The sequence below is a fragment of the Syngnathus floridae genome, chromosome 12 (genome assembly GCF_059516105.1).
Source record: "Syngnathus floridae isolate MCC-2025c chromosome 12, RoL_Sflo_1.0, whole genome shotgun sequence".
Taxonomy (NCBI): domain Eukaryota; kingdom Metazoa; phylum Chordata; class Actinopteri; order Syngnathiformes; family Syngnathidae; genus Syngnathus; species Syngnathus floridae.
In genome coordinates this window covers 5,654,133-5,677,136 of record NC_142424.1, presented here as the reverse complement: position 1 = coordinate 5,677,136, position 23,004 = coordinate 5,654,133, and the positions used below count along the sequence as shown (strand labels likewise).

The 23,004-nt window shown below is 41.5% G+C and overlaps 2 protein-coding genes across 6 annotated transcripts; both read right to left on the bottom strand.

The window, feature by feature from the left end:
• Positions 1–232: 232 nt before the first annotated feature.
• Positions 233–20,556, bottom strand: LOC148389764 (keratin, type I cytoskeletal 18). Of its 5 annotated transcripts, XM_088392177.1 has the most exons (18): positions 20,363–20,556; positions 19,350–20,230; positions 19,130–19,216; positions 18,837–18,909; positions 18,685–18,748; positions 18,459–18,503; positions 8,663–8,818; positions 7,166–7,293; positions 4,676–4,789; positions 3,799–4,065; positions 3,573–3,698; positions 3,291–3,373; positions 3,072–3,228; positions 2,241–2,405; positions 2,047–2,172; positions 1,760–1,977; positions 1,593–1,618; positions 233–1,260 (listed from the first exon to the last, which is right to left on the bottom strand). In XM_088392177.1, the coding sequence occupies exons 10-18, from the start codon at positions 4,054–4,056 to the stop codon at positions 1,145–1,147; spliced, it is 1,275 nt and encodes a 424-aa protein (XP_088248303.1). In that variant the 5' UTR covers positions 4,057–4,065; positions 4,676–4,789; positions 7,166–7,293; positions 8,663–8,818; positions 18,459–18,503; positions 18,685–18,748; positions 18,837–18,909; positions 19,130–19,216; positions 19,350–20,230; positions 20,363–20,556; the 3' UTR covers positions 233–1,144. The 5 variants fall into 5 exon arrangements, with proteins under 5 accessions (XP_088248303.1, XP_088248302.1, XP_088248304.1 ...); XM_088392176.1 differs by having other exon boundaries at positions 18,837–19,216; XM_088392178.1 differs by lacking the exon at positions 19,130–19,216 and having other exon boundaries at positions 20,195–20,230.
• A 158-nt stretch (positions 20,557–20,714) lies between these two features.
• Positions 20,715–22,880, bottom strand: ndufa8 (NADH:ubiquinone oxidoreductase subunit A8). Its single transcript, XM_088392181.1, has 4 exons — positions 22,694–22,880; positions 21,880–22,043; positions 21,591–21,756; positions 20,715–21,075 (listed from the first exon to the last, which is right to left on the bottom strand). Exons 1-4 carry the CDS (start codon positions 22,736–22,738, stop codon positions 20,938–20,940), a joined length of 513 nt encoding a protein of 170 aa, XP_088248307.1. The 5' UTR covers positions 22,739–22,880; the 3' UTR covers positions 20,715–20,937.
• Between the last annotated feature and the right edge of the window lie 124 nt (positions 22,881–23,004).

Here is a 23,004-nt window from a genome sequence, read left to right as displayed (position 1 = left end):
ACCATCAGCAGCATATAAAAACATCATCTGGAGCAGTTTAGAATTACGATTCATATTTATCCATGAAGCCAATAAAAAAAAGAACATAATTTAAAGAAAAATTAATTCAGAGTGTTAAGTATAACTATCACTCAAAAAAACAAGTTCGATAAAATATTAAGTAGGGCAGGTTGGCAAAATATTTTAATTTATGCTAACTAACAATGTTGCCACTAACATCAATAAATTTTAAAGATGTTCCAACATGACTGTTTCAGCCCCCCCCAAAACAGTTGTGTTTTTTTTCCAATGTACCACAAACTGGAAAAAATATATACATATTAATTCCTTAATATCATACATCTTATTAGTATATCTAATGGATAATAGTGCCTTTGCATGAAAGATCACAATGTCAAAATCTGAGTTCTCATGTTACGGCTCCGGCGCACAATTTTGCAGGATCTCTGTGTGAAAAAACCTGGTGCTATTGATATGGGGGTGAAAGGGCCCCACGTGTAAAAGGGGCTTATTGTGAGTGAGTGGCTGACCGAAACGCTGTGTATTAGCCAACAGGCCAGACTTAAAGACTTAAATTAGCTTAGCACTGATGGGATCAACTGTGTGAACTTACTCATCACGAGGAAAGCTTTCATTCTCAAAACAAAAGAATTAGACTGTCCTTTTTTTTTTTTTTACATTGTGGTAATTCTGGGTGTGGTTGTCATCTGTTATTTTAAAACATCAGCAGACTACTTAATCTATTTAATCTGTGATTTTACGCCCTTTTTTGTCTCCAACTCTGTTTGCCTTTATGTCTCGTATAACAAATTAGGTTGATGATAAGAGTGCATGATGTCATTTATTGAGTGAAACATTAATACAGGATGATTTAAACTTTCTCCTTGCACGTACTATGGTAAACTTTGCTACACGAAGAATATTATATAATATTTTTTCGGTATTCTTTTGTAAAACGCTTAGTTAGCTGCCCTTTTCACCTACCAGTCTAATAATCTTATATAAGAATGGTGTTAGCACGCACGGCTATGTTAGAGTACATTTCATAATACAGAAAGACGAATAATGCCCACGGTAATGAATAAAGATTCATATTTCTCAAATACTTTTTGCTTTTTTTTTTATGATCTCCTAAATGCACCTCCTATTTCTTGGTTTCTTCGATTTGCTCCACCTCGCTGGATTCATCCACCACTTTTCCGTTGACCATCGTCTGCGTCACCACTTTGACGATCTTCCTGGTGCGAACATCGGGTTCTTCTGTATAAGCAAGCAAAAGACATAAAAGTGAGTGAGGATGTTACAATAAGATATTATTACTTACTTTGGATGTGTTGAAGACTAAAAGTCTTTTTCTCAACCTGTCAATAAAATCAGTCATATGTTTAACATGATAAAATAATTCATGTTGAATAAAATGACAGTACAATTTTGTCATTTTGGCTCCATTTAAGAAAAATCTGCATGCATTTAAAATTAATCATCAGTTTCTAAGAAACATAATTATTCTTATTAAATAATAACTTTTATTTTTAATTCATTTACTGCCACAGTGTTGCTATTTTGTTTTGTAGGTGAATGAGTATACTCACTTTTTGGTGGTGGCATTTCCTTAAGGCTGGAAAAAAGCATGAACTTTCTTAGAACATAAATAAAAATAAAATAGCCACTTTGAAAAAAATAAATAAAAGCACAGCATTAGCATACACTAAAAGCTTTTTATAAATAATAATCTTTGTAAAGTAAATAAAGTACTTACCTTTCCTCTCCCTCCAGCAGGCGCCTATAGGTGGCGATCTCCATCTCCAGGTTCTGTTTGATGCGCAGGAGCTGCTCGTAGTCGGTCTTGGTGCGCTGCATGTCCAAGCGGAGCTGCGAGAGGTCATCTTCCAGCTGGTTCAGGGTGACCTGCAGACGCTCCATCTCGCCAGCGTACTTGTGACTAGTTTCGCCTAGGTTGCCCTCCAAGGCTGCAACCTGAAGGTGGAGATATGTCATTGTTTTTGTTTGTTTATTTATTTATGACTTTGCCACGCAGCCAATCACCTGCTTCTGCAAACTTTCCAGCTCCACTTCGAGGTTTTGAAGAAACCGCTGCCTGTCCACCAACTCGCTCTGGGCACCTCTCAGGGCCTCGTTGCTCTCCTTCACGTCGTTCTGCACCGTCTCCAGCTGAGAAGAACAATAATTACTGGATAATGAAAAGACACGCCAAGCACATGAGCGGACAGCTCCCAGACCTTCTTGCGGTACCAGTTCTCGGCATGTTCCTTGTTTTTCTTGACGATGCTCTCATATTGGATCCTCAGTTCAGACAGGACGGCTCCCAACTCAGGTCCCTGGGCCGAGTCCACCTCCACGTTAACCTCATCCCGGGCTATACGAGACTTCATCTGTTCCAGTTCCTGCAGAAGCAGAGATATTGCTTTTCTAATGAATTCAGTGGATGAATAAAATAACTTTTTGACACTATTAAATTGTATTTTGTGCTAATACATGAGTCGCACATGTAGAAGAGGTTTAATGAGAATGTGAGAGCATCTATAGTCCATTATTTAGATGTTGCTCATCAATAGATGATGAAGGAAGGCTTAAGTTACCATTTGAACATAGAAAAAGCAGAGGATCCACATCTTATTCCCTAATAAATTGAATAACTATGCACTGCAAGTTATTTGCACCGAAAAATGGTAACGTTTTTGTCGATAAGGACAGTTTTGTACTCGTAATACGTTTCCTGGCTATAATATATCTCACATAGGCTGAGTGGATAAAAGTGGCTGGCTTAGCGTAATAAGATCTACCTGCTCTTTGTGTCTGCTGTAACCAAAGGATCCCCCAAAAGACCACTTTCAGCCACCAAATTAGGTCAGTCAAATATATACAACCTTCGTGCTATTTGAGTGGGAACGAAAATGACCCAAAAAATAAAATAAATGAAATAATTGTTTCAATATTTTTGCATTGACAATATGTTTCCAATACAGGGCAAATAATGTTTTTACCTAAGGATGACTGAAATGGAAATTAAAAGGTGGAGCCCAAAATGACAAACAAAGCACATAGACTACCTCCTCGTGGTTCTTCCTGAGGAAGTAAAGCTCCTCTTTTAGGCTGTCTAGGTCGCCCCTGAGGGAGGCGATGATCTGGTCGTGGTCGCTCTTTGCCTTCTTCAGGGCCACGCAGTCTCGCTCCACTGACTGACACATCACCAATTCAGTCTCCCATCTAATGAAACAGAAACAGATTTGTCCAGGAAGTATATTTTTGTGTTATCATTAACTACTCACTTGATCCTAAAGTCATCAGCAGCCAGCCTGGCGTTATCAATCTCCAACATGAGACGAGCATTTTCCAGGGTCTTCTTCCTCACCTGATAAACATTAACAGGAGGTGAATGTGGTCTAACTAGACCAAATATTACATCATTTTTATTTCCCTCAGTGAGCAGTGTAACTACATGTCGGCCATCTAGTGGTGATTTGTGAAATTACAACTGAAAACTAGTTTTTTGCTTTTTTTTTAATTAATCAAGGGGGCGGGGCTGCTAAGATATTGGAGTCTAATATTACCTCCTGCTCAACCGCATGAGCCTGGGCCATCATGGAGTCAAGGTCATGGCCTTTTGGAATGCGCTCAATCATCACTTGCTTGATCTTCATCTCCAGGTCGGCGTTGGAGTGTTCCAGCGTGTGCACCTGCGAGGACAAAAAGAGCTCATACGATCAAAGCGCATCCGTAATATCATATCCACGTCTTCCGCTTGGCTGCCGACCAAAAAGCCTAACACAAGTCTACCTTGTCCAGGTACTTGGCCAGACGGCTGTTGAGACTCTGCATGGCCTCTTTCTCGTTGGCGTTGTTGCCGTGCAGCCCGTTCAGCTGCAAGCTGGCCGGCCCGCTGAGATCATGGCTGATCGACGCCGATCGTGTCAGCTTGCCGCCGCTGGCGAACGGGATGGAAATCCGGGTGCGGCTGGTGTCCATCAGGGAGCGGCTGGTGAAAGACGGCTGACGGCTTACGGAGTAACCCCGAAGTGACATGCTCGAGGCCATGATGAGGCGCTGTGGAAAAATGATGCAGAGGACATAAATTGAGGCCGATAAAAAATTGCCAGATGAGTCATGAGCCTACTTCCACTGTATGTTATGACATCATAAACTTTCAGGTCTAATAGACTTGACATTCTCTTCCCTGGTGTCACCTTACTTTCTGTACATTGGACAATTCAACGTATGGATGTAGGACAGTCGGCCTTTGTGTGTGTGTGTGTGTGGGGGGGGGGTATAGAGGTTTGAGGTTTGTCCGTGTGCGCTGGCCCGGGTTCCTTTCTCAAGAGAGTTCTAGAGGTGGATTAGCCGTCAAGGGAACCTCTCTGTGTGTCTGTCACTTGATCCTGGCAACGCGACAGAGGAGCCATCAGGGGACAGACGGACTCCTTGTTCACATGAGAAAATGATGGGCTAAATATGATTCACGGAACATTCCGTAACAGAGATAAGCCATGGCTTTGTTGGCGACAAACACACTTTTGTTTTGATGTAACCATTTTTTTTAAGCCCTATGTAAGCAGTGACTGAAAAACATGCGATTTTTTTTGTTGTCACTTGATGCGGCTAGATCATTTTCAAAAGCGGAAACAATGAATAAAAATAAAAGATGTTTGGAACTTACCAATATGTTCTCAAGATGGAGAGGACAATTAAGCTGAAGGAGGGCAGCAGGGGCTGTGTGCTGCTGATGCTGCAAGGTGAGCTTATATTCAGGTGAGCAGGAAGTGGGCGTGGCCTGTAAACACCAAATGAAGGTGTTGCGCAATAGACAGAATTTGCAATGCAATTTAATTGATTAAATTTTATCGCTACAAAAAAAAATCAGTGAAATTGTATGAATGTATTTAACATACTAAAAATATGCCTTTGATATTGTTTTAGCAATGTTAGCATGGCAAAGTGTCTCGTGTGTCACACCGCTATTGAATGTCTCATCAGTGTTTCACTATTGTGGACGCAGACTCCAATTGTACTTCCCCTCGCATCGCTGTAACTTGAACATCCGTTTCAGTGAATTATTAAACCAGAAGAATGAGGAAACCATGCACTGCCATTTAAAAAGTACGTGTTTATAACTGTGGCTGCAGTGGTCTATGCAAATGAGCTGGGTATTGAAGCACGGAGCTCATTTGTTTGCCACAGAAGCTGATATTACAATTTCAATGAGATGCAAATATCCCACTTCCAGCATTTGCATCATGACCCTAATCAACATTTTTTGTGTGGGAAAGACAAAAACAGGTTTGTGGCCTGTGTGGTGATGAGATGATTTGTCTTAAAAGCGGCAGAAAGAAAAAAAAAAGCACAAATAATGTAGTGATTAAATCTCTTATCATACTCAACATGCACCACTTCACTTTAGTTTATCACACACATTTTTTTTTCCTTTCCTTTTGTTGAGAGGGAAGAAATATGCAGGATAAAAATGAAGGAAATTTCATTTTGGAAGTAGACTTCAATCATATGCTATCATATAAATATATTACATAGTGAAAGTGAAATGTACAGTCATGACAATACGAAAAATCAGTCTATTCCATATCAGCAGTTACTTCTCCCTGCCAAAAGAGGGCAGCAACAAGCTAACTTGCCCATCTTATTACATCTTATTACGTTACATTATATTAGAATGATAAAGAAAATAAATAATAATAATAATAACTGTAATAAATTAAGAATGCCAGTTTCCAAAGTAATGTTCTGAGATAGGCTAATTATAAATAAATACGCAGACATATAAAAAACTTCTAAGTTATAGTGTATGGGCAGTACTAAATTGCCTTTTTAATAGCAATTAATTCTATTTACTTTAAATATAAAATGAGTGTCTATCCATCAAACTATCGCCCCATCCATGACGCTACTTTATCTTTCTATATCATCTACTGCAGTGATTCTATAATGTGGTATGCAGGCTCCCCCTGGTGGTATGCGAAAACAAACTTAAATAAAATATTTCTTAAAAACACTTCAACTGTAGTTACCGTTAACAATATGTTTGCATTTAATTTTTATTTGTTTGTTAATGAAACAGCGGTGTACAATAATATTTTAAAAAGTTGGTTTAAAGAATTTATCTTGTTCTCTTTATGGTTCTCCTGCCATTGATCGATCTCGCTATCAATGTACAAAAATGAGGTTAAACATGAGCTAAATCCACTGTTATCCTTTAACTTTCACTTCCTGCTTTTCTCCCCGACAAAGTTTGGCTGTTAAACAAATAAACGGGTGATTAAACGAGCAGGATGCCAGGATACTCCCGGTGACCCCACTTGACTCCCTGTGACTCCTGTCACAAGTGATCATGTGATCCCCTCGGCGGCGCATGCGACTTGACACCGAGGCCAAGCCGCCAACTATGACCATCAGGTCAGGTCCACCCCAAAAAAAAAAAAAAAGAGAATATGCCGGACTTGGAGCATGACTGAAGCCTCTCAATAGCTCCTCAAGTGATTACTTCCTGTTTTAGTTCAGGTGCTACCTTTCATTTTCTTGCTGTTTATTTATTTACTTATAATTTTGAAACACATTTTTCCCCCTTTTTTTTTTTTACTTAATTCCAGGCATGTTAAGAACCACTAAAAAAATATAGGTACACACAGCGATTCCTTTTATTTTAATTTTGTGTGTGTTTGAGTTAATTCCAGCACTAAGCACAAAAAAGTATTATAACCACAATTTGCTCATAATTACTTGTTACAGCATTTTATCTTGATCTCTAACAATGTGATCATTAGAATAATTCCATATTTACGGAGTGATTTTTTATTTTTTTTTGGAAGCCTCAGACTGATGGCTCTTGGGGCCCCAACGTCAGTTTGATGGTGTGCCCACCAGCTATTTTCTGATAAGATACAAATCAGTGGGCAAGAAAAAAAAAAAAAAAGCACATATAACAACATATGTTAACCACTTTGTGTAAAAGCACGCATTGGCCCCCACCATATCCTGAGTGCTGCTTTTGTGTGTCAGACAAACATCAGCGTGCATGTTTGTGTGTGAGTGCAGATGATGATTTCAGAAGGCTTGTGATATTTTAGATATGCATCTATAAGCCGAGCTGCTGAGTGGATGGGAAGTTGAAAGGAAAAAGTGACGCATGTGTGTGTACCTTTTATTTAAGTGGAAAGTTGGCAGGGAGCCCAGCGTTGTCCTCAACATGGCCCGGGGGATGTCCTCCTCCTCTTCGGTCCGACCCGAGTGTGGCCGTGCCTTGCTCAAGAGCACAACTTCGATCGACTTCCTCGATAAAAAATCAAAGACAATCACAATTATTCTATTTTTACTTCTACAAACAATTACAACCACATAAGAAAATTCGTAACAATATTTTGGGGAAATGAAATTAAATAGACTTCGGGTTAAAAACCAATAGATTTGTTTTTAAAAATTTAAAAAATAGCACATTCAAATAGAGATATACATTTTATAACTTTTGTTTTTTGGGTTGGGGCTCAACAAGTAGCCAAGAAGTCACCCCATTGGTCTGCTTCAGTTGTCATGGCAACAAAGGCAAGCATGGGCTAATTTCAGCGAGACAAATCAGGTAAGCTTTACTATATACTGCAATCTTAACATCGGAGTTTATTTGAGCAATAATTATCTGTTATTAGAAATTATGATGACATTTGTATTTTTTCACTTATAAATCATAAAATAAAGTAAATACAAATTTGAATAATGGTGAAATGTTTATGCCACGTGAAAATGCTGAGACACGATGCTCCTAATGGTTCCAAAAGAAAACGCTTGACTAAGAGGCGGATCAGCTCGTCGAACGGCCCCAGAGTGCACGCAAGCGCGAAAATGAACTCCAGTCCCTCCAAAATCCCCAAATAAATCTTATTCTCCAGCTAGGATTGAAAAGAAAAAAAATGTGAAGTTTGCCGAAGAGACGTGGACATAGAAGACTTTAATGACACAGCTCTGTGATGCTCGGCTAATGTGATCATTAGATGTTTGTTTGGAGGAAGATGCTCGGCTTTCCTTCCTTTGGGGCCATTAAGAGCTGGCAGCGCGCCCTTTTTTGCCTTGTTGTCTAAACCGGGCCTTTTCATATTCATGTACCATGTGCTGCGGTTGCTAGTCCATGTGTTTTTGCGTGTGTGCATGTGTGTCTAATAATGTTAACACAAAATAAAAATGTATTCATATTTTCAATATTTTGGCCACCTTGTCAAATGTTTCAGAGTCAACTGTCAGTATAAGATTTTGTGATTTAAATTAAAATTATATATTTTTTTAATCGTACTTTTAGAAAAAAGTAGTTTGTAAGATATTTTATATGCAAAAAAAAATAAAGTTGAATTTTTTGGGAATTAATTCCAGGGTTCTAGAGTTTTTCTATTAAAAATCTAAAATCTTAATCTCTTATAATTAACACAATTCTTTTCAGAATATTAATTTTTTTGCATTTTTTCTTACTTTTTAAAATTATAGAATAATAGTAGGTCTAAAAATTAACAAACAAAATTAACAAGCTACAAAGTTAAAATGAAAATAAAAAAATTGAGAAAATGAAGTCCCCTGGGTCATAAATCTGATTAAAAAATCCTGCCACACTTTTGGAGTACAATTATTATTATTTTTACATTTAGCCATTTCTTGCCTGAAGTTGTCGATCAATATGGCCGCCGAGTGATGAATATGCACGAGGCGTCTTCCTCCTCCTCCTCCTCCTCCTCTTCGGCGGCGATGGCTGCGGAGGCCCGGTAATTGCCGGTCGTCAGGGGTGGCAGGAACCGTAATTTGCATCTCGGGGATCCTGCAATCAGCGTTCTATTCATTAGTGCGCCTGCCGCTTCATCTGCTGGCCACTCAGAGCTGCCAATCTCCTGGCGGCAGCCAAAGCATGTAGGGGGGGGGGGATAAAAAAAAAAAAACAGCAAATGGGGAAAAGTTTCAATTACAAGCCGTGGCCGCGCCGAGTGGTGTAACACGTCTCACACCCTATATTTAGACGGGTTTTTATGCAGGTGATTGACTGGTGGCGCTTTGTGGAAGGAGAATTGGATGAAGAAAGCTCAATGAAAGCGTATAATGGCATGAATGTTCAATCACCGCCGCAGCCCAAATGGGGACTTTGTCTGCGGCCGCATGAAGTGGAGGCCGCAGACCGGCGGGACAAGACAGACGATTGTCACTCAAAGCTATTGTCTCATCGAGATTACACGAGATTTGATTTGCGTCTTTTGTGGCGCCACGTCGCTCGCTTTCATGGGTGGCTTGGCGGTTTGACTCTTGATGTTGGGAATGCACTGAGGACGAGTTTGCGATTGTATGATCTCGTATTGTTTCGTTTGTACTGTCACTGTTTGTTTCTCAGGAAGGGAGTAGAATTTTGTCTAGATATAGATGTCTATGATTAATCAACAAATGTTTTTATGATGGTATAGTATTATGTTTACACTCAACATCTTATCTATTGTATTTTCAATTAAATGTATTAGCAACATCAAGCTAAAGTGACAAGCTAACCTAGCTAGTTTAGCTTCACTGCGCGGACAGCTAGCTTGCCTGAACGTCGTAATCATGTATCTTGCAGTATCTTTGAGATTCAAACCTGTTGCTATCGTTAAGTTTTCATCAAAATGATCATCTTTGAATGCAAATGTATTTTTTTTTTTTTTTTTGGTGACACTTGCTAATACACACTCAATGGACATATTTGGTACACCTGCACAAAGCGGGTGGGCCCAAAAAAGTTGATTTTTTTTTTTTTTGCTATGAATGTAAACTTAGTCGCACTCGTTTTTGATTGACATTGCCAGAGAGGTGTTGCATTACCAATGTGTCAATCATTGTTTTTCTATGAGCGTGTCAATCAAAGGGGTTATGCAAAGTTCCTGGCCATGTTTTACCAACCCCACTCAGTTTGGTGGGCATTAATGATGTCAATAAACATCTCTTAGATCATAAAAGGAGAAGAATGAAAAAAGAAATCTTCCCAGTTTGCACAGAATGTGTTACACAAGGTCATAAACTGTTAGCGCCAAACCAAATTTCATTCAGATCTAATCCAGATTACATATTTAGCAGATTAGCAGGAGCGGGGGTTGCATTTAACACATTCAAACACTTATGCGTGTCAAATCTAATCAGATCATGTTTGAATTTGTTTGCTTTTATAGGATCCTTTTTCTTTTTTTACTCTGAGTGCCTGCCTTGTATTAAGAACTGTACCTAATGTTGTGACCGCTGAGGGCATGAACTGCAGGATTTCTGAAGCAATCGTGTAAAGAATTTGTAATCAAAGCAACGCACACAATACTATTGCCTAATAATAGCCTGGATTTATTAAATGCAGTGCAATTACGTTGATTAAAAGCAACACAATGCAGAGCATCGGCGGGTATTAGCGAAGCAGCGTGATTTGTTTTATCAAGACATTAGGAGGAAAAGTTGAATAAGGTTTTGTTCCTCCCGCATGGAAAAGGTGAGCGAAGCCGAGTCACCGATGACCATAATCACGTCTCAACTTGACCTTGGGATGAACCTGTCAATGCCCGAGCGGGGAAATGCCCCAATTTCCCATTTGACTTGGCGCGCTTGATCTCAAATCACAGCTCATTTCTCCACGCATGAGCACATTTCCTCCTCTCACTCATGACAGGCTTTTTATTGCCTCGGCACGGCACCTTTCCACCTCGCCGGGCGAGTCGAGCGTCTGCCGTGGCAGAAACAACAAAAACGACTCTGACGGATCTCTGTCGAATTATTAAAGACGGCGCTCTGATGATTCTGCAACCGGACTCCGACCAACCGTTCTCCAGATGACTGCAATAACACTATTACACTTGCCATCATCGTGTCAAAACACCTTTCGCTGTCAGCCTGTCTGACCAACTGTCAAAACCGACCCCCCCCTTCTTCCCACTCTTTATCCGCTCGGTTGTGAAAAGACAAGAGAGGAGCGGTTGAAAGCGAGGTGAATTCCTGGGTGCACCTTGACACGCACCTGTCAGGGACTTTAATATGGCGTGTGTGCACGTGCAAAGGGGAGGGGTGAAGAGAGGGAGCGTGGAGCTCAGTGGGTGGCAAAGGAGAGCGATGGCTGCTTCTGACAGGAGCTATTTGGCTAATCCAAAACAACAGCTGTAAGGTAAGGAGGGAAGGGAAGGGAAGGGAAGGGAGGGGTGGAGGCCATACAGGAGGTAACAATGAAACCAGCGTGCAAAAACCTCTTGGCATAAAAACAGTCGAAATGTGGGAGTTTATAGTATCGCTAAATTTGAATCGGTTCCTCTCAGCTGCCTGCTTGTTTTGCCTCAACATTGTTCCAATTCTTCTTTTTCAATTTTTTCCACAACCAGGGGTGGATATTCCACCATAGTTTCAGCAAAGCTCCTCAATTCCATTGTAACAGGTGGATGAGAATAAGTGACACTTTCTGATTGGTTGTTTTTCCTTGAGCGTGGTGGTTTTTAAAAAATATCAAACTTGAGATGAGGCCTGATTTTTCCAGAGATCATTTTACAAAAGCACTACTCCATTTTCACTCAATTTTGAGTTTTCAATTACATTTTTCTTTTCTTAACTGTATATTGCATGATGTATTTTGATTCTGACTCTTCTGCCCAATAAATAAAATGGCCTTGCTTGCAAAAAGCAACACACAGTGGAGTGATGTCACTTTGTTGGAGGGAGGCGTTAAGGGAGGACAGGCGGCCTGTCGGGACGCCATTGAGCTGCACCCATTAGCGTCCGAGGGGCAGGTGAGAATGATTACGCACAGTACGCTCGTCACGCATGTACTGGCCTTCATTAAACATCTGGTTGAGTTTTGTCCAAGGGGGAAGCCGCGTTAGGGTGGTCCACTCTCCTCCAATGCATCTGTCCTGTTAACACGGGCCGGGCCGTCAGCGTTCGAACGTCTTAACATCTCCGGTGGGTGCCGCAACACGACACCTGCTCAGCCCACCGCTGACTGCATAATTAAAACGATTACACCGCGAGTTTGTGAATGCGCCGCAACATTTCATATCAATTCACCGATATAAGGTACAACCAAGCACCCATAAATAGAGTAAAAGCATTTTCACCGGTAGAAGCAGCACTTCATTCGCTATACTGTTAGCGCAATTGATTGGATCTAACAAACTTGAATGCAGCTTTGCTTACCTTTAGGCTTTGACATGATACATAGCAACACACACACACACACCCATAACCTTCCATATTAATCCACGAGATCTAACCTGGAGTCTTCTTTAGAGTCACTTTGGGAACTTTAAACATTGCTTTCATGTCTGATTGGCCCTGAGTTCTTTAGTGTGTGTGTGTGTATCATGCTTTAGTGTGTGTGTGTGTGTGTGTGTGTGTGTGTGTGTGTGTGCCTAAGTAGCAACAGATGCTGCTTGTGACCTCAGAGGCTTCCTGGAAACTCAAATTTGTCAAAATGAAGCAGGAAAAAGAGAAGGAACGGCAGTTTAGGTAAATGTAACTCATACAGGACACACACACACACACACATATCGCATACACACACTGTACGCCATGCAAACCAAGTTTTTGGGGTTCTGTTACATGACCTCACGAATAATCAGAAATTGTACACATGCGGCATCAAATAGATGATAAAATGTTACAGGTATGTTGCAACAAAAGTGATTAGGCCTCCAGTTCTTATTTAAATATATGTATTAAATATATTCACACTTTCAAGTTATTTTTAAATTTGCAAATTAAATGAGTACAGATCTGGCAACAACATAAAATGTTGAAAGAGGTCTAATATGTCTTAATTTTTTTACAAATATTTTTGATTGTTATGGGCGTAGCAGGTGATATATTTAAGTTGATGGAGGGATAAAAATGTAAAAAGGAAATCCTCCGTTATGTTAAGTAAGGAAAAATATCGCTTGCAGCCGAAATGTCCTCTCAAGTCCTTTTTGATGAGGGACAATTTCCTGCTGATTTAATGACAGAGCATTTTAAAAGTTGTGAAACAGACTGAAGACTTCACTCTCGGTTTCCCCTCGGTGGTCCCTATCTGCCGATAAGGCCGAAAATAAACCAGCGGCGGCCTATGGCGGCGCCTCGCTGGGGGAACGGCTCGGCCCTCGCACGCATCATCCCTGCTTTTTTTTAACGGCGGAAAATAATCACGCTATCTGGGTGACGAGCCCAGCTCATGATATCACCTCTTGGGGAAAACAAGAGGAAACGCGTGCCAGTTGCTCTCATATGCGACCAATTATTTCACGGTGAAGTCGAGTTGTAGGGGGGCGGGAGGGCGACATTTTCAACCATTAGCCCTTTAGCTCTGGGATCAGACTGAGGGTAATAGTGACTAAACACTGAATAAACACATTTGGCTAATAGGTCATTCCGAACCTGAAGCGGTAAAGTTGGCTCCTATTGGATCTCGTGGACGCCATTATTGGCAATGTGTGCACAAGGGGCAGGTTAAAAAGTATTAGTGTACCTATTTCTGCACAGTTGCCACATTTTTATTTTTGGATGATTTTTTTTTCAATTTCCTGCTGTGAAACTCAGAAAAAAGAAGCAAAGTCTCAATTTATGTTTGACACACAATTGCAATGGTTGGACTGATTGTCAGTATTCACGGAAAAATTAATAATTGCCAGATAAAACAAGATTAGTTGTCATAATTGTTTTCATAAAAAGTGCAACAAATCTGTTCAAATGTGATTAAGCAAAATGATTATGAAAATTCAGGTTACAGTTTCTTTTTTTTACACATATATCAATACTGTCTGCAATTATGCTTTTATTTATCTTCCAATGTCAAAAGTAAATGTGTAAATAAAACTAGAGGTCTAGAGGTCAACTTAGTTAGATCTGCACCAAAATTTTAACAGATTCTTCACTTGCCTCCTCCACCGAAAATTCTGTGGAAATTCGTGACTGGGTTCATTTTGGCATAAACTTGCTTTTGAAACGTTTAGATGTAGTTTACATAACCTGTGCATCTGTATTTTCCAACTACAACACTGATTATTTCTTGAGCTATGTAATACCAAGTTCTTTTTTTTTTTTTAAAGCAAAAACCGCAAGAAAAACGACAATAGACATGGAAAAAACTGCAGTTTTCTGATTATAGCTTTTCAGTTTTGGAAGCAATACGATGTTTTTTCCTTTTCGATTATCCCTTAAGAAAAATATCTGCTGCTGTTCTGCGTTATGTTTGAATATAAGCAGATGATACTGCATGGGAATCGTGTTTTGTGGAACCTTGGCTGAGCTCAGGCGTCTGCGAGCCATGTAGCCGTGCTGCGTGGTGCTAAAAAGTCAAACACGCAGGTTATGTCGCTGCTCTCTCGCGGCTCTGTTTACTTTCCGCTAGCAGGGGCGATCTGGAAGTGTTTGGCCAGGGGGAGCCGTGCTCACTGGGAACTATCAAGCAATTCACATTTTAAACTATTTTGATATCGGGCCCTGTGGAGAGTTGCTCTTTCCTTGAGAACATGACTTGCCTTTGGGCTCTGGGGCCTGCTCGCACGGCCCGGGCAGTAAACACAGGCAGGGAAGTCTATTGCGTCGTGAATTGACGACGGCGAAAAGTAGGGAGGGGGGGGTAACCCTCCTCAAAAATCTCACGATCGTGAGGAGGGTTATCCCTGTAAACGGGCTGCAGGGAGGAGATCAGTGTAGAGTGACTTAATACCTCACACTAAGGAAAAACAGAGACTATAAATAGACTGGCACTGCATGTGATTTTATTATACAGCAAAAAAAAAGAAGAAGTTGGTGTTAAGTGGATATTAAGTGTCGTAACTATTGGACAGTTTAGGCTACAAAATAAAAAATTCATTGAGTTAATACTGAAAGATGATTACCACATTTATTAGTATAATATTCATATATGCAAATACACATATTTTGCTGTTTATATATATATACATATATATATATATTTATTATTTATTCATTTTATCTATTATATTAATTTTTTTTTTTTTTCCTGCGTATAAATGTTGGCATGGCAACAGGTGGGCACACAGGTTGGAATTTAAATGTTCTGCTGTTCTGAATTTAAATGTTTTATTTGTCACTCGTTACACCAGCGTGACGCAACATAACTTTCATCAACACGGGTCACTAAGTGCACATGAAAAATGATCAATTATCAATACTGCTCGTAGCATAGCAATAATTCATCTGCACGTTTCCGTGTGACTTTCTGTTCATTTCTGCTCCCTCCTATTTATTTTTTTGTCTGTTGTTTTCTCAGCATTGCAATGCATCACTTGACATTACCCAAGCAAGTTTGAGATGCAGCGCATCAGCTGAAAGCAATTTTGGTCCTGAGCGCAGCTGCCAGGCGGATAAGACTTTCCTTCTTTCGTTTACTTTGAAATGTTCCTTCCCCCCCTCCCCACCCCAACTTCCAAAATACACAAGGCAGCCAAATTGCTGACATGTGTGAGAGGTGGGGGCAGCGAGGCTCCTGCATTTTTTCATGCCCCCACTACGCAAAAGTCCACATTGTTTATTTAAAGAACGCTGAACACTTTAGCACTATTAAGCAACATGTCATATAGTAAACTAAAGGTTTCCTCTCAGGAAAAATCCCTGACAGTTTATTTTTCTTCAGCAAAAAGTTGGTTTTGACTCACAAGCTGCCTCCATGCACAAGTAAGCAACGGGCTTGTGAAGTGGACGACACTAAGGCACAACGTAAACGTGGAAATGTTGCGTTTATAGTCGGGGTGAGACGAGACTATCTCTGGCCCAATGCGTGCATGTCGCAAATGCGAGGAACACGTGATTTAAATTCCCCCAAAATATATTCTCATAAAACGAACCACAAGAGGAATATTACTTTTTTTTTTTGGCCTACAGAAACACACAAAAGCAAAATTGTGTGTAGTGTAAAAAAATTGTTCTTTTTACTGAAATTAACAAACTGATTTATTTTGTGCGTCCGACAGATTTAAAAAAAAAAAAAATCCTGCATAATATTTTGAGGCAAATTTCGCAATCAAACAAATTACACCAGTAATGTACCATTACATGGTATCGCCTTACTTGCAAAGGGTGCCGGTTTGAATCCCAACCAGTCCCTCAACATGAACCATTTCCAGTCTCTAAGCCGAATAAAAAATGGGCAGCTTTGCAAATTCTATAATTCACAGGTACTGCAATTTAATATGCATATAAATAATACCAATAGGGGAAACAAAACATGGTACGCTAATATTTTCAGAACTGGGTAATGACAGCCAGGAGTCAGCTTTATGTGCGTCATCCAAGGACGAGGAGGGGCACGGAGGGAAGGAAAGAAGACTTCCACGGGGCGGGAAACTCGCTATAACCGATAGCCCGCCGGGCCCCACTGAGTCAGCCGACGCTAGGAAGCAGCTAATATACCTTGACATGCGTAGGAAACCCAAAACTCGGCGAGCGCTCCGTCAGATAGGAGCCACCCAGAGGAGTGTGTAGCCTGAGCCGCCGTGTGTCCTCTCTAACTAGCACTGTTTACATGAGTCCGCGGCCGAGGAATGCTCAAGTATACCTTGAAGAAACCACAAGCACAACAGCATTAGCAGCACATCAGCTCCCCACCATGGGAACGAGTCAACTCTGCTCGGCGACCAACAACTGGCAATATTTTGTCCCGTGTGTGTGTTTGGTCCATAGGATCGTATCCTTCGGTCAATATTAGCTTGGATGCTGTAATATTGTCAGCTGAGGCTTAATGGGAATTGAAAAGGGCAAAGTGACTCCTATGTGGATTTGAGTCAGGACTGATTTTCAGAAAGTAGCTCCAGTGACATGATGAGAACGGACAGTTTGGAAACAAAAAAGCAAGTTGTGTGCAAAGCTACGCTGCTGACTGCCAGCAGACTGTTTTTACAAAAAGACTGGGAAACCAATAGTTGACCAACTAAAATACTTAAACAGCCATTTAGATACTTATTTTTGTGTGGGAAATGTTTGTGTGGGGCACTTAAGTGAAACACAAGAGAGATGCATCAAAGCATGTTTTTTAAAAAATACTTTCAAGAAAAAAATATTCAAACTTAACTACAGGATTATCAATATGAGACCTCAATGGGAACTTTTCACTGCCAGCCCAACTAAAATGAATTTTTGACATCTAGATCCATCAATGTAATAGAGAACTGAGGGATTAGCAAAACCCGCTTGGATTAATTAATCTTGCGTCCTTCTGGTGATGTCACGAAACAATCTAGATCTATCAAGAGAGGTCCTGTTTTATAGCTCAGAGTATTGTTCACACTACCTCACACAAAAAATGATTCTGTACCATTTCCCTGACAAGAAGGCCAACGTGTATAAACAACCAAAAAATGAAACGAAGGAAGGAATGACTCGAGGTTGAGCGTGCACACGGTGCAGCTGGGTAAGTTCTGTTTGGCCCCCGAGACCGGCGAAACAGTTAGATAAAGCAAAGGAGATGACAAGGTGAAGGCATATTGGCTCTGACTTGCAGCGGGAGAGGAGAAAAAGAAAAGGGGGGGGGGGGATGTTGGCACGCAGGGAAAGTGAGTCTGCGGTAGACTCGTAAATAGCCGGAGGGACAGAAGGGATGGAGAAATGGAGCTATCAGCAGAGAAGCGATGAAGGTCTGGGCTGGAGCCAACGTAAACACACGTCGGCCCTCGAGGAGCTGCGGCAACATACGTGCATGAAACGGCCTTGTCCCTACATATGTACAAACACACAAACATGTAAACACTTAAGGCTGCGCTTTTATATGCACACACACATGTATGAACACGCACACACACGAAGAAGGCAAGTTCCCAAACCGCAACATCTTGAGTGTTAAGCCGTGTGTCGTTTCATTTCATCACATTCTTCACATTAGTCCACTTTGCTACGATACCACAGAATAAACACGCAACGCCCCGCAAGAAAAAAAAAACGGCTGAAAGTTTTATTTTTACACGTGAAATAAACACGTGGGAGAGTTAGCGGCGCCTTGTCGAAAATCGCTTTTAGGCCATCCTGACAGCAAGACTGTGTGTGACGCCTCCATTAACGCGTGACTGAGCGTAGCTGCCGCGCCACAAAACGATCGCCCTCCTGTTGCGTCTTGTTTTTGACCGGTCGACCAACCAAACCGACGTGGGCTCGGTGTTTTCATAAGCGAGGCATTCAAAGGTGTTTGGCGAAACTGTAGCGGGAATAGAGCGTCTGCCAAGCATGTCCGCCTGGAATGCAAAACACGAGTCGCGGTCGTCACTCTGGGCGCGTTAGGAAATTCACTCTGATGCCCTTTGAGAGCGGGAGTGGCAGATTGTGCACCACTCAAATTTATTTCAAAACGCAGCCAGCTGTCATATTTGAGTAGAAAAAGTCATTTTCCCAAAAATGCTAAATTGTTCACAAGCAAGAATGGCAGGAAGAAGTGCCTATTTTCTAAGTTTGGTCATGTGACATTCACAAACAGAGCTGTGATTGGTCCTTACCTGGGCAACTGTGATGTCATCAGAAAGTGGCAAAATGGCCGCCTCCTTGAATTGGAAAAAAAAATGGGTGGATTTTGCTGCTTAATTCATTTTAATTTATTAATAATACCATGTTTAGACTAGAGGGGTCAAAGAGAACATATTATTGTAAAATAAATTTTATGGTTGACTTCCTCTTTAATATTCATAGAACGCTAATCCCTAAAAGGAGCATGAAGCTACTTACCATTTGGTTGGAACATGTGGTCAAACACAGATAGGCTTCATGCTTTGATATACAACACTAATCCCTGCAAGTACAAAGAAAATCAGTTGAACAGGAAGAAAAGTGCCAAAAGTAGTGTGAACCCACCCCGTTAGACTTTTGACCTCACTTACCTCAAATTGGTTGGGATCAGGTATCAACGTCACACATTGCTTGTATACTTTTGATACAAAACAAACGCACCCCCTGAAAGTGAAATGAGAAGTTGATCACTGCTCAAAATGCTAAGTTCATATTCGGCCGATGCGCCGTGAAAGACAAATTAGATTTAAAAAAACCTGGGTTCGTTCCTTCAAACAATTTGTCCCATAGATGGTCAGTTGGAACATCCCCCAGCTAAACAATTTCTGAGCATGATAAGGTTCCTTCAACAGATTGGAAAAATGCAGAAATAAATAGAACCTACATTTTGAGCTATTCTCCTCTCTTCTCCACACAAGTGGGGGTCATGGCACTTGTGGCCAGTGGATGTTTTGCCACATAAAGCAACAACCTGCATGATGGTTCAAAGCCAAGTGCAAAGGAGGGGGGACATGAAAGTAGCACTCAGTAGATCACAAGGTGAAATGGCAAGGAGTGTAAACAGATAAAACACGCCTCCATTTTGGGGTCCATCTCAAGCGTACCCTCATTGGGGGCTCTTAACCAAAGATGACTCTCCATCCATTTGCGGAAAAAGTAGACATCTGCCACCCTTGTCGCTCATCTCCCATCCAAACATTGCGTCCACTGCGACACCACACATGGGGAATAACGACAGGCGTGTTCCAAAGCGGCCGGGTTGTTTGAGTATTTTAGCGTGTCCAGCTCCCAGGCGGGCTGTTGCTTTGTGAAAGCCCCGTATTGTATTTCTTTCCTGTGCCAGAGCACGTTTCCTGTGGCGCTGGCGTGTCAAACAACGATGACCCGCCGCTTCCTGAGAGTCGCATGGAGGCGAGGCCCTGCCACGAGCCCCGGGGGCTCCGAACATCCCCACCTCTCCCTCCCCGTGCTTTCAAGTCATCCCCCACCTTGCTTCTCCAGCATCTCATTGCCCCCCCTTATCCCTTTCTGCTTCCCTCCATCCACACCTCCTTTCCTCTTTCGATTCAAGCTTCCCTCCTCCCCTTTCGCCGTCTCTTTTCAGGTCAAAAGAGGTTGTCAGACATTTCCCGTGCACGTCGTTGATCCAGACCACACCTTGGAGGGGGATTTCTTCTTCGGTCACATGCAAGTGTTAAGTCAAATGCCGGAAAATTGAGGATAGGCATGATAACCAATTGAAGTGGTAGCAATCGTTAGAAATTATTTGCAAATTCAGCAGAGGTCAAGCGGCTTTGCATTCCTTTAAGTTGTCGTTCGGGAATCTTTCAGCTCAATATTTACTAAGCAACACGCTTTTGAGTGTTTATTTTGATGATGTCAGGACTATCACTACATTACTGCTGAGCCTTGAACGGTCTGCTTTTAAGAGACATTTCCAAGTAAACACCTGTAAGTCTTGTGTTGAGCTGCCAATTGGAGCTCCCTGTAGAAATCAAGAAGAAGGCAAGGTTAAAAACTTAACCTGACTGATGACTACTAGCTTACAAAAAGACCTCCCTCGCAAATGAAACTTGGATAGAAGAGGAATAAATAAAAAAAATCCTGTTTTGCTCACACATCTGTTTGTAGGGTCAGCGAGGCTTTTGGTTGGCTTCTCTTTCCGTCTCATTTGGAGGTCATGGCGTACTCGTGGGCTGTGCGCACGTGAGCTCGTGACACAGGCACGCTTTCCGCGCATCTCCTAAGTGCTTCTTTTTACACTCCGTCCCGTCCGGGTCAGGGATCAGGAAGCGAGCTGGGAGAAAAGAAGGAAGCAGAAGCAGCTCTCTGCGGCTGCAGGTAGTCACCTTTTGTCTCGACCTTCAACCCCAACCTTCAATCAGGCTGACAGCACACGCTCGGACAAAGCGCAGATGTGCATGAGCGGTGACGCGCGACCGCCGCTTTGAGACAAAAAGACATAAAAATCATCTTAATTTATTTCTTTATTATGTGACAACTGTGTTGACGTGTGACATTTACAGAAGTAGACAGGAAAGCTGTATGAATCACACAGCCTTCCTTTCATCAAAATCTATTTTATGAAGCCAGCAAAAGCTCTGTGCAAAAGCAACTTTTAGACTCAAACATCAAACTGCTTCTATGGACACATTTCAACATTTTGGCTGCTTTTGAACAGAGCCCGTGACCTCACCAGGTCCAAAAGAACAACCTGCTGCCGTATTTGGAAGGCTCGAGTTTACCCTCGATGGTCGGGTTGGGCTCGGGGCGCGGACGGGAGTGATAGGGGTTCTCAGGCAGGGGTCTCGAAGTGGAAACCTTGGTCACCTAGAAAATAAAGCAGGCACATGATTTAAAGTACCAGAATACTTAAAAAAATGGTTAAAAACATGGAATACATTTGAACTGTTTAATACTTTCTATGGTGCTTTGATTTAATATTTGTGTTTGATAATAATCACCTTAGTTGAAATATACCTGAGCCTTTCTTAGCAATCAAAGCAGTTGAAGTTCTTAAAAGAAGCTACTCGAGATGGCAAATGAAAAGTGTTTTTTCTCACTACCTTGACAGACGATTTGTTTGTTTTTTTCTGTCAAGTTGCTGAACAACTGCTGAAGGCAAGGCAGGAGCGTCGCAGTGATCACAAGTTAGCTGCCATTTTCCACCTCAACTCTAAAGAGTTACGAACAATAGCTTTGACTGACAAGGGAAAGTTGGAGTGGAGCGGGGACAAAAAGCCTGATTTGTGAAATGTACAGTTAGGTAGATGCAATCAGAGGCTCCTCTAATCAACACGAAGAACGGCAGCTATCAAACGGAAGTGGCGGCTAACGAGGCTCACCTTCGACAGATCTCCCAGCTCGGGTCTCTCCCAGCCCAGTTTGTCAAGGACGCAGTTGTCGAAGGATTCCTGTTGCTTGCGGCAATAACGCAGCTCGGCCAAATTGGAATAGTCTAGACAGGTCCAGTACTCGGTGAACGACTCGGCGCAATTCCCCTTGATTTGCCTGACGAGCACAATTGAGCAACAATGACAACTCTCGTGAAGCTTTTTAAATTCCGATCTGCAAGGTGGCTAGATTTTAATCATAAATGTAACACTTGAATTTAGTAGAACAATGTTGTTGTACCTGAAGAAGTTAAGGGCACACTCGTTGACTTTCCTCCCTTCTTCGAGACACTTGCGGGGGTCTTTCTCCTCCCAGCGGCAGAGCATGAACTCCTTGTTAGGTTTGTCACATTGCGAGCCATAGTGGTGAGCGGCCGCCTTCAGCACCGCAGATGACACATTGATCTGGACGTACAGAAATGAATGACAATCAGTAAATGCATTTACAGTTCCTCCATATTGGCAAACGACTATTCCCAATATGCTCATTTAATAATGCAATTAATCTGACGTGTATATATATTTCAGATCGTTGGAAGAGACTTGGGAAAACCCACACTAGTATGGCGATACAGTAGACGAGTCGAACCCCATAATTGTGAGACATATGTACTAACCACTTCACCACCGTGCTGTCCTAATACACCAGCCAACCATATTGTATTTATTTTCTGATAAGCATTGCAATATTTTTGAAACATTATCTCTGTTGAAGCTTTTAGTACAGTAAACGAGGTCCGCGGAGCTAAAGCTTAACTTTCAAGGTTCAAAGTGTCATATTAGGTTGTTGTGATTGACAGAAATTAGAAACATAACAGACATAAGAAAAACAGTTACTGCAAGCTGAAAACAATTCTAACTACTTACTGTTGTGCTGTTTACGTGCAACTTGGTAACTGCAATATAATTTTCTCTTAACGTCCTATGGCTAATGACAAATAAAAAGAGTTTCTTACAGTAAATATATTCCAATAAAGTACAAGCGACAGGTATTAGCGGGAGAGCTAACACGCTAGCTTAAAAGGGGAAAATTTTCCATTCATACGGCTGCTTACCTCGTCCACCTTCAGCTCCTGCAAACTGGGGATTTCCACCGGCATGACTGCATGCGTGTGTAACAAAACACGCAGAGAAACCGACGAGTCGGACAAAATTTTGAAGGTCTCCTCGTCTTGCTCAGGACGAGCGACGAGGCCGCCGAGAAGGTCAGTTTTCACTTGTCAACTTGGCGCGTATGGATGACGTCATGACTAGCGACATGGCCACCACAACACGCATGCGCACAGGGATCCAGTTAAAAAATGTTTTTTAAGTATGTTTTTTTTGTCTAACTTGAGATTTTTAATACATTTTATTCGTTAGAATG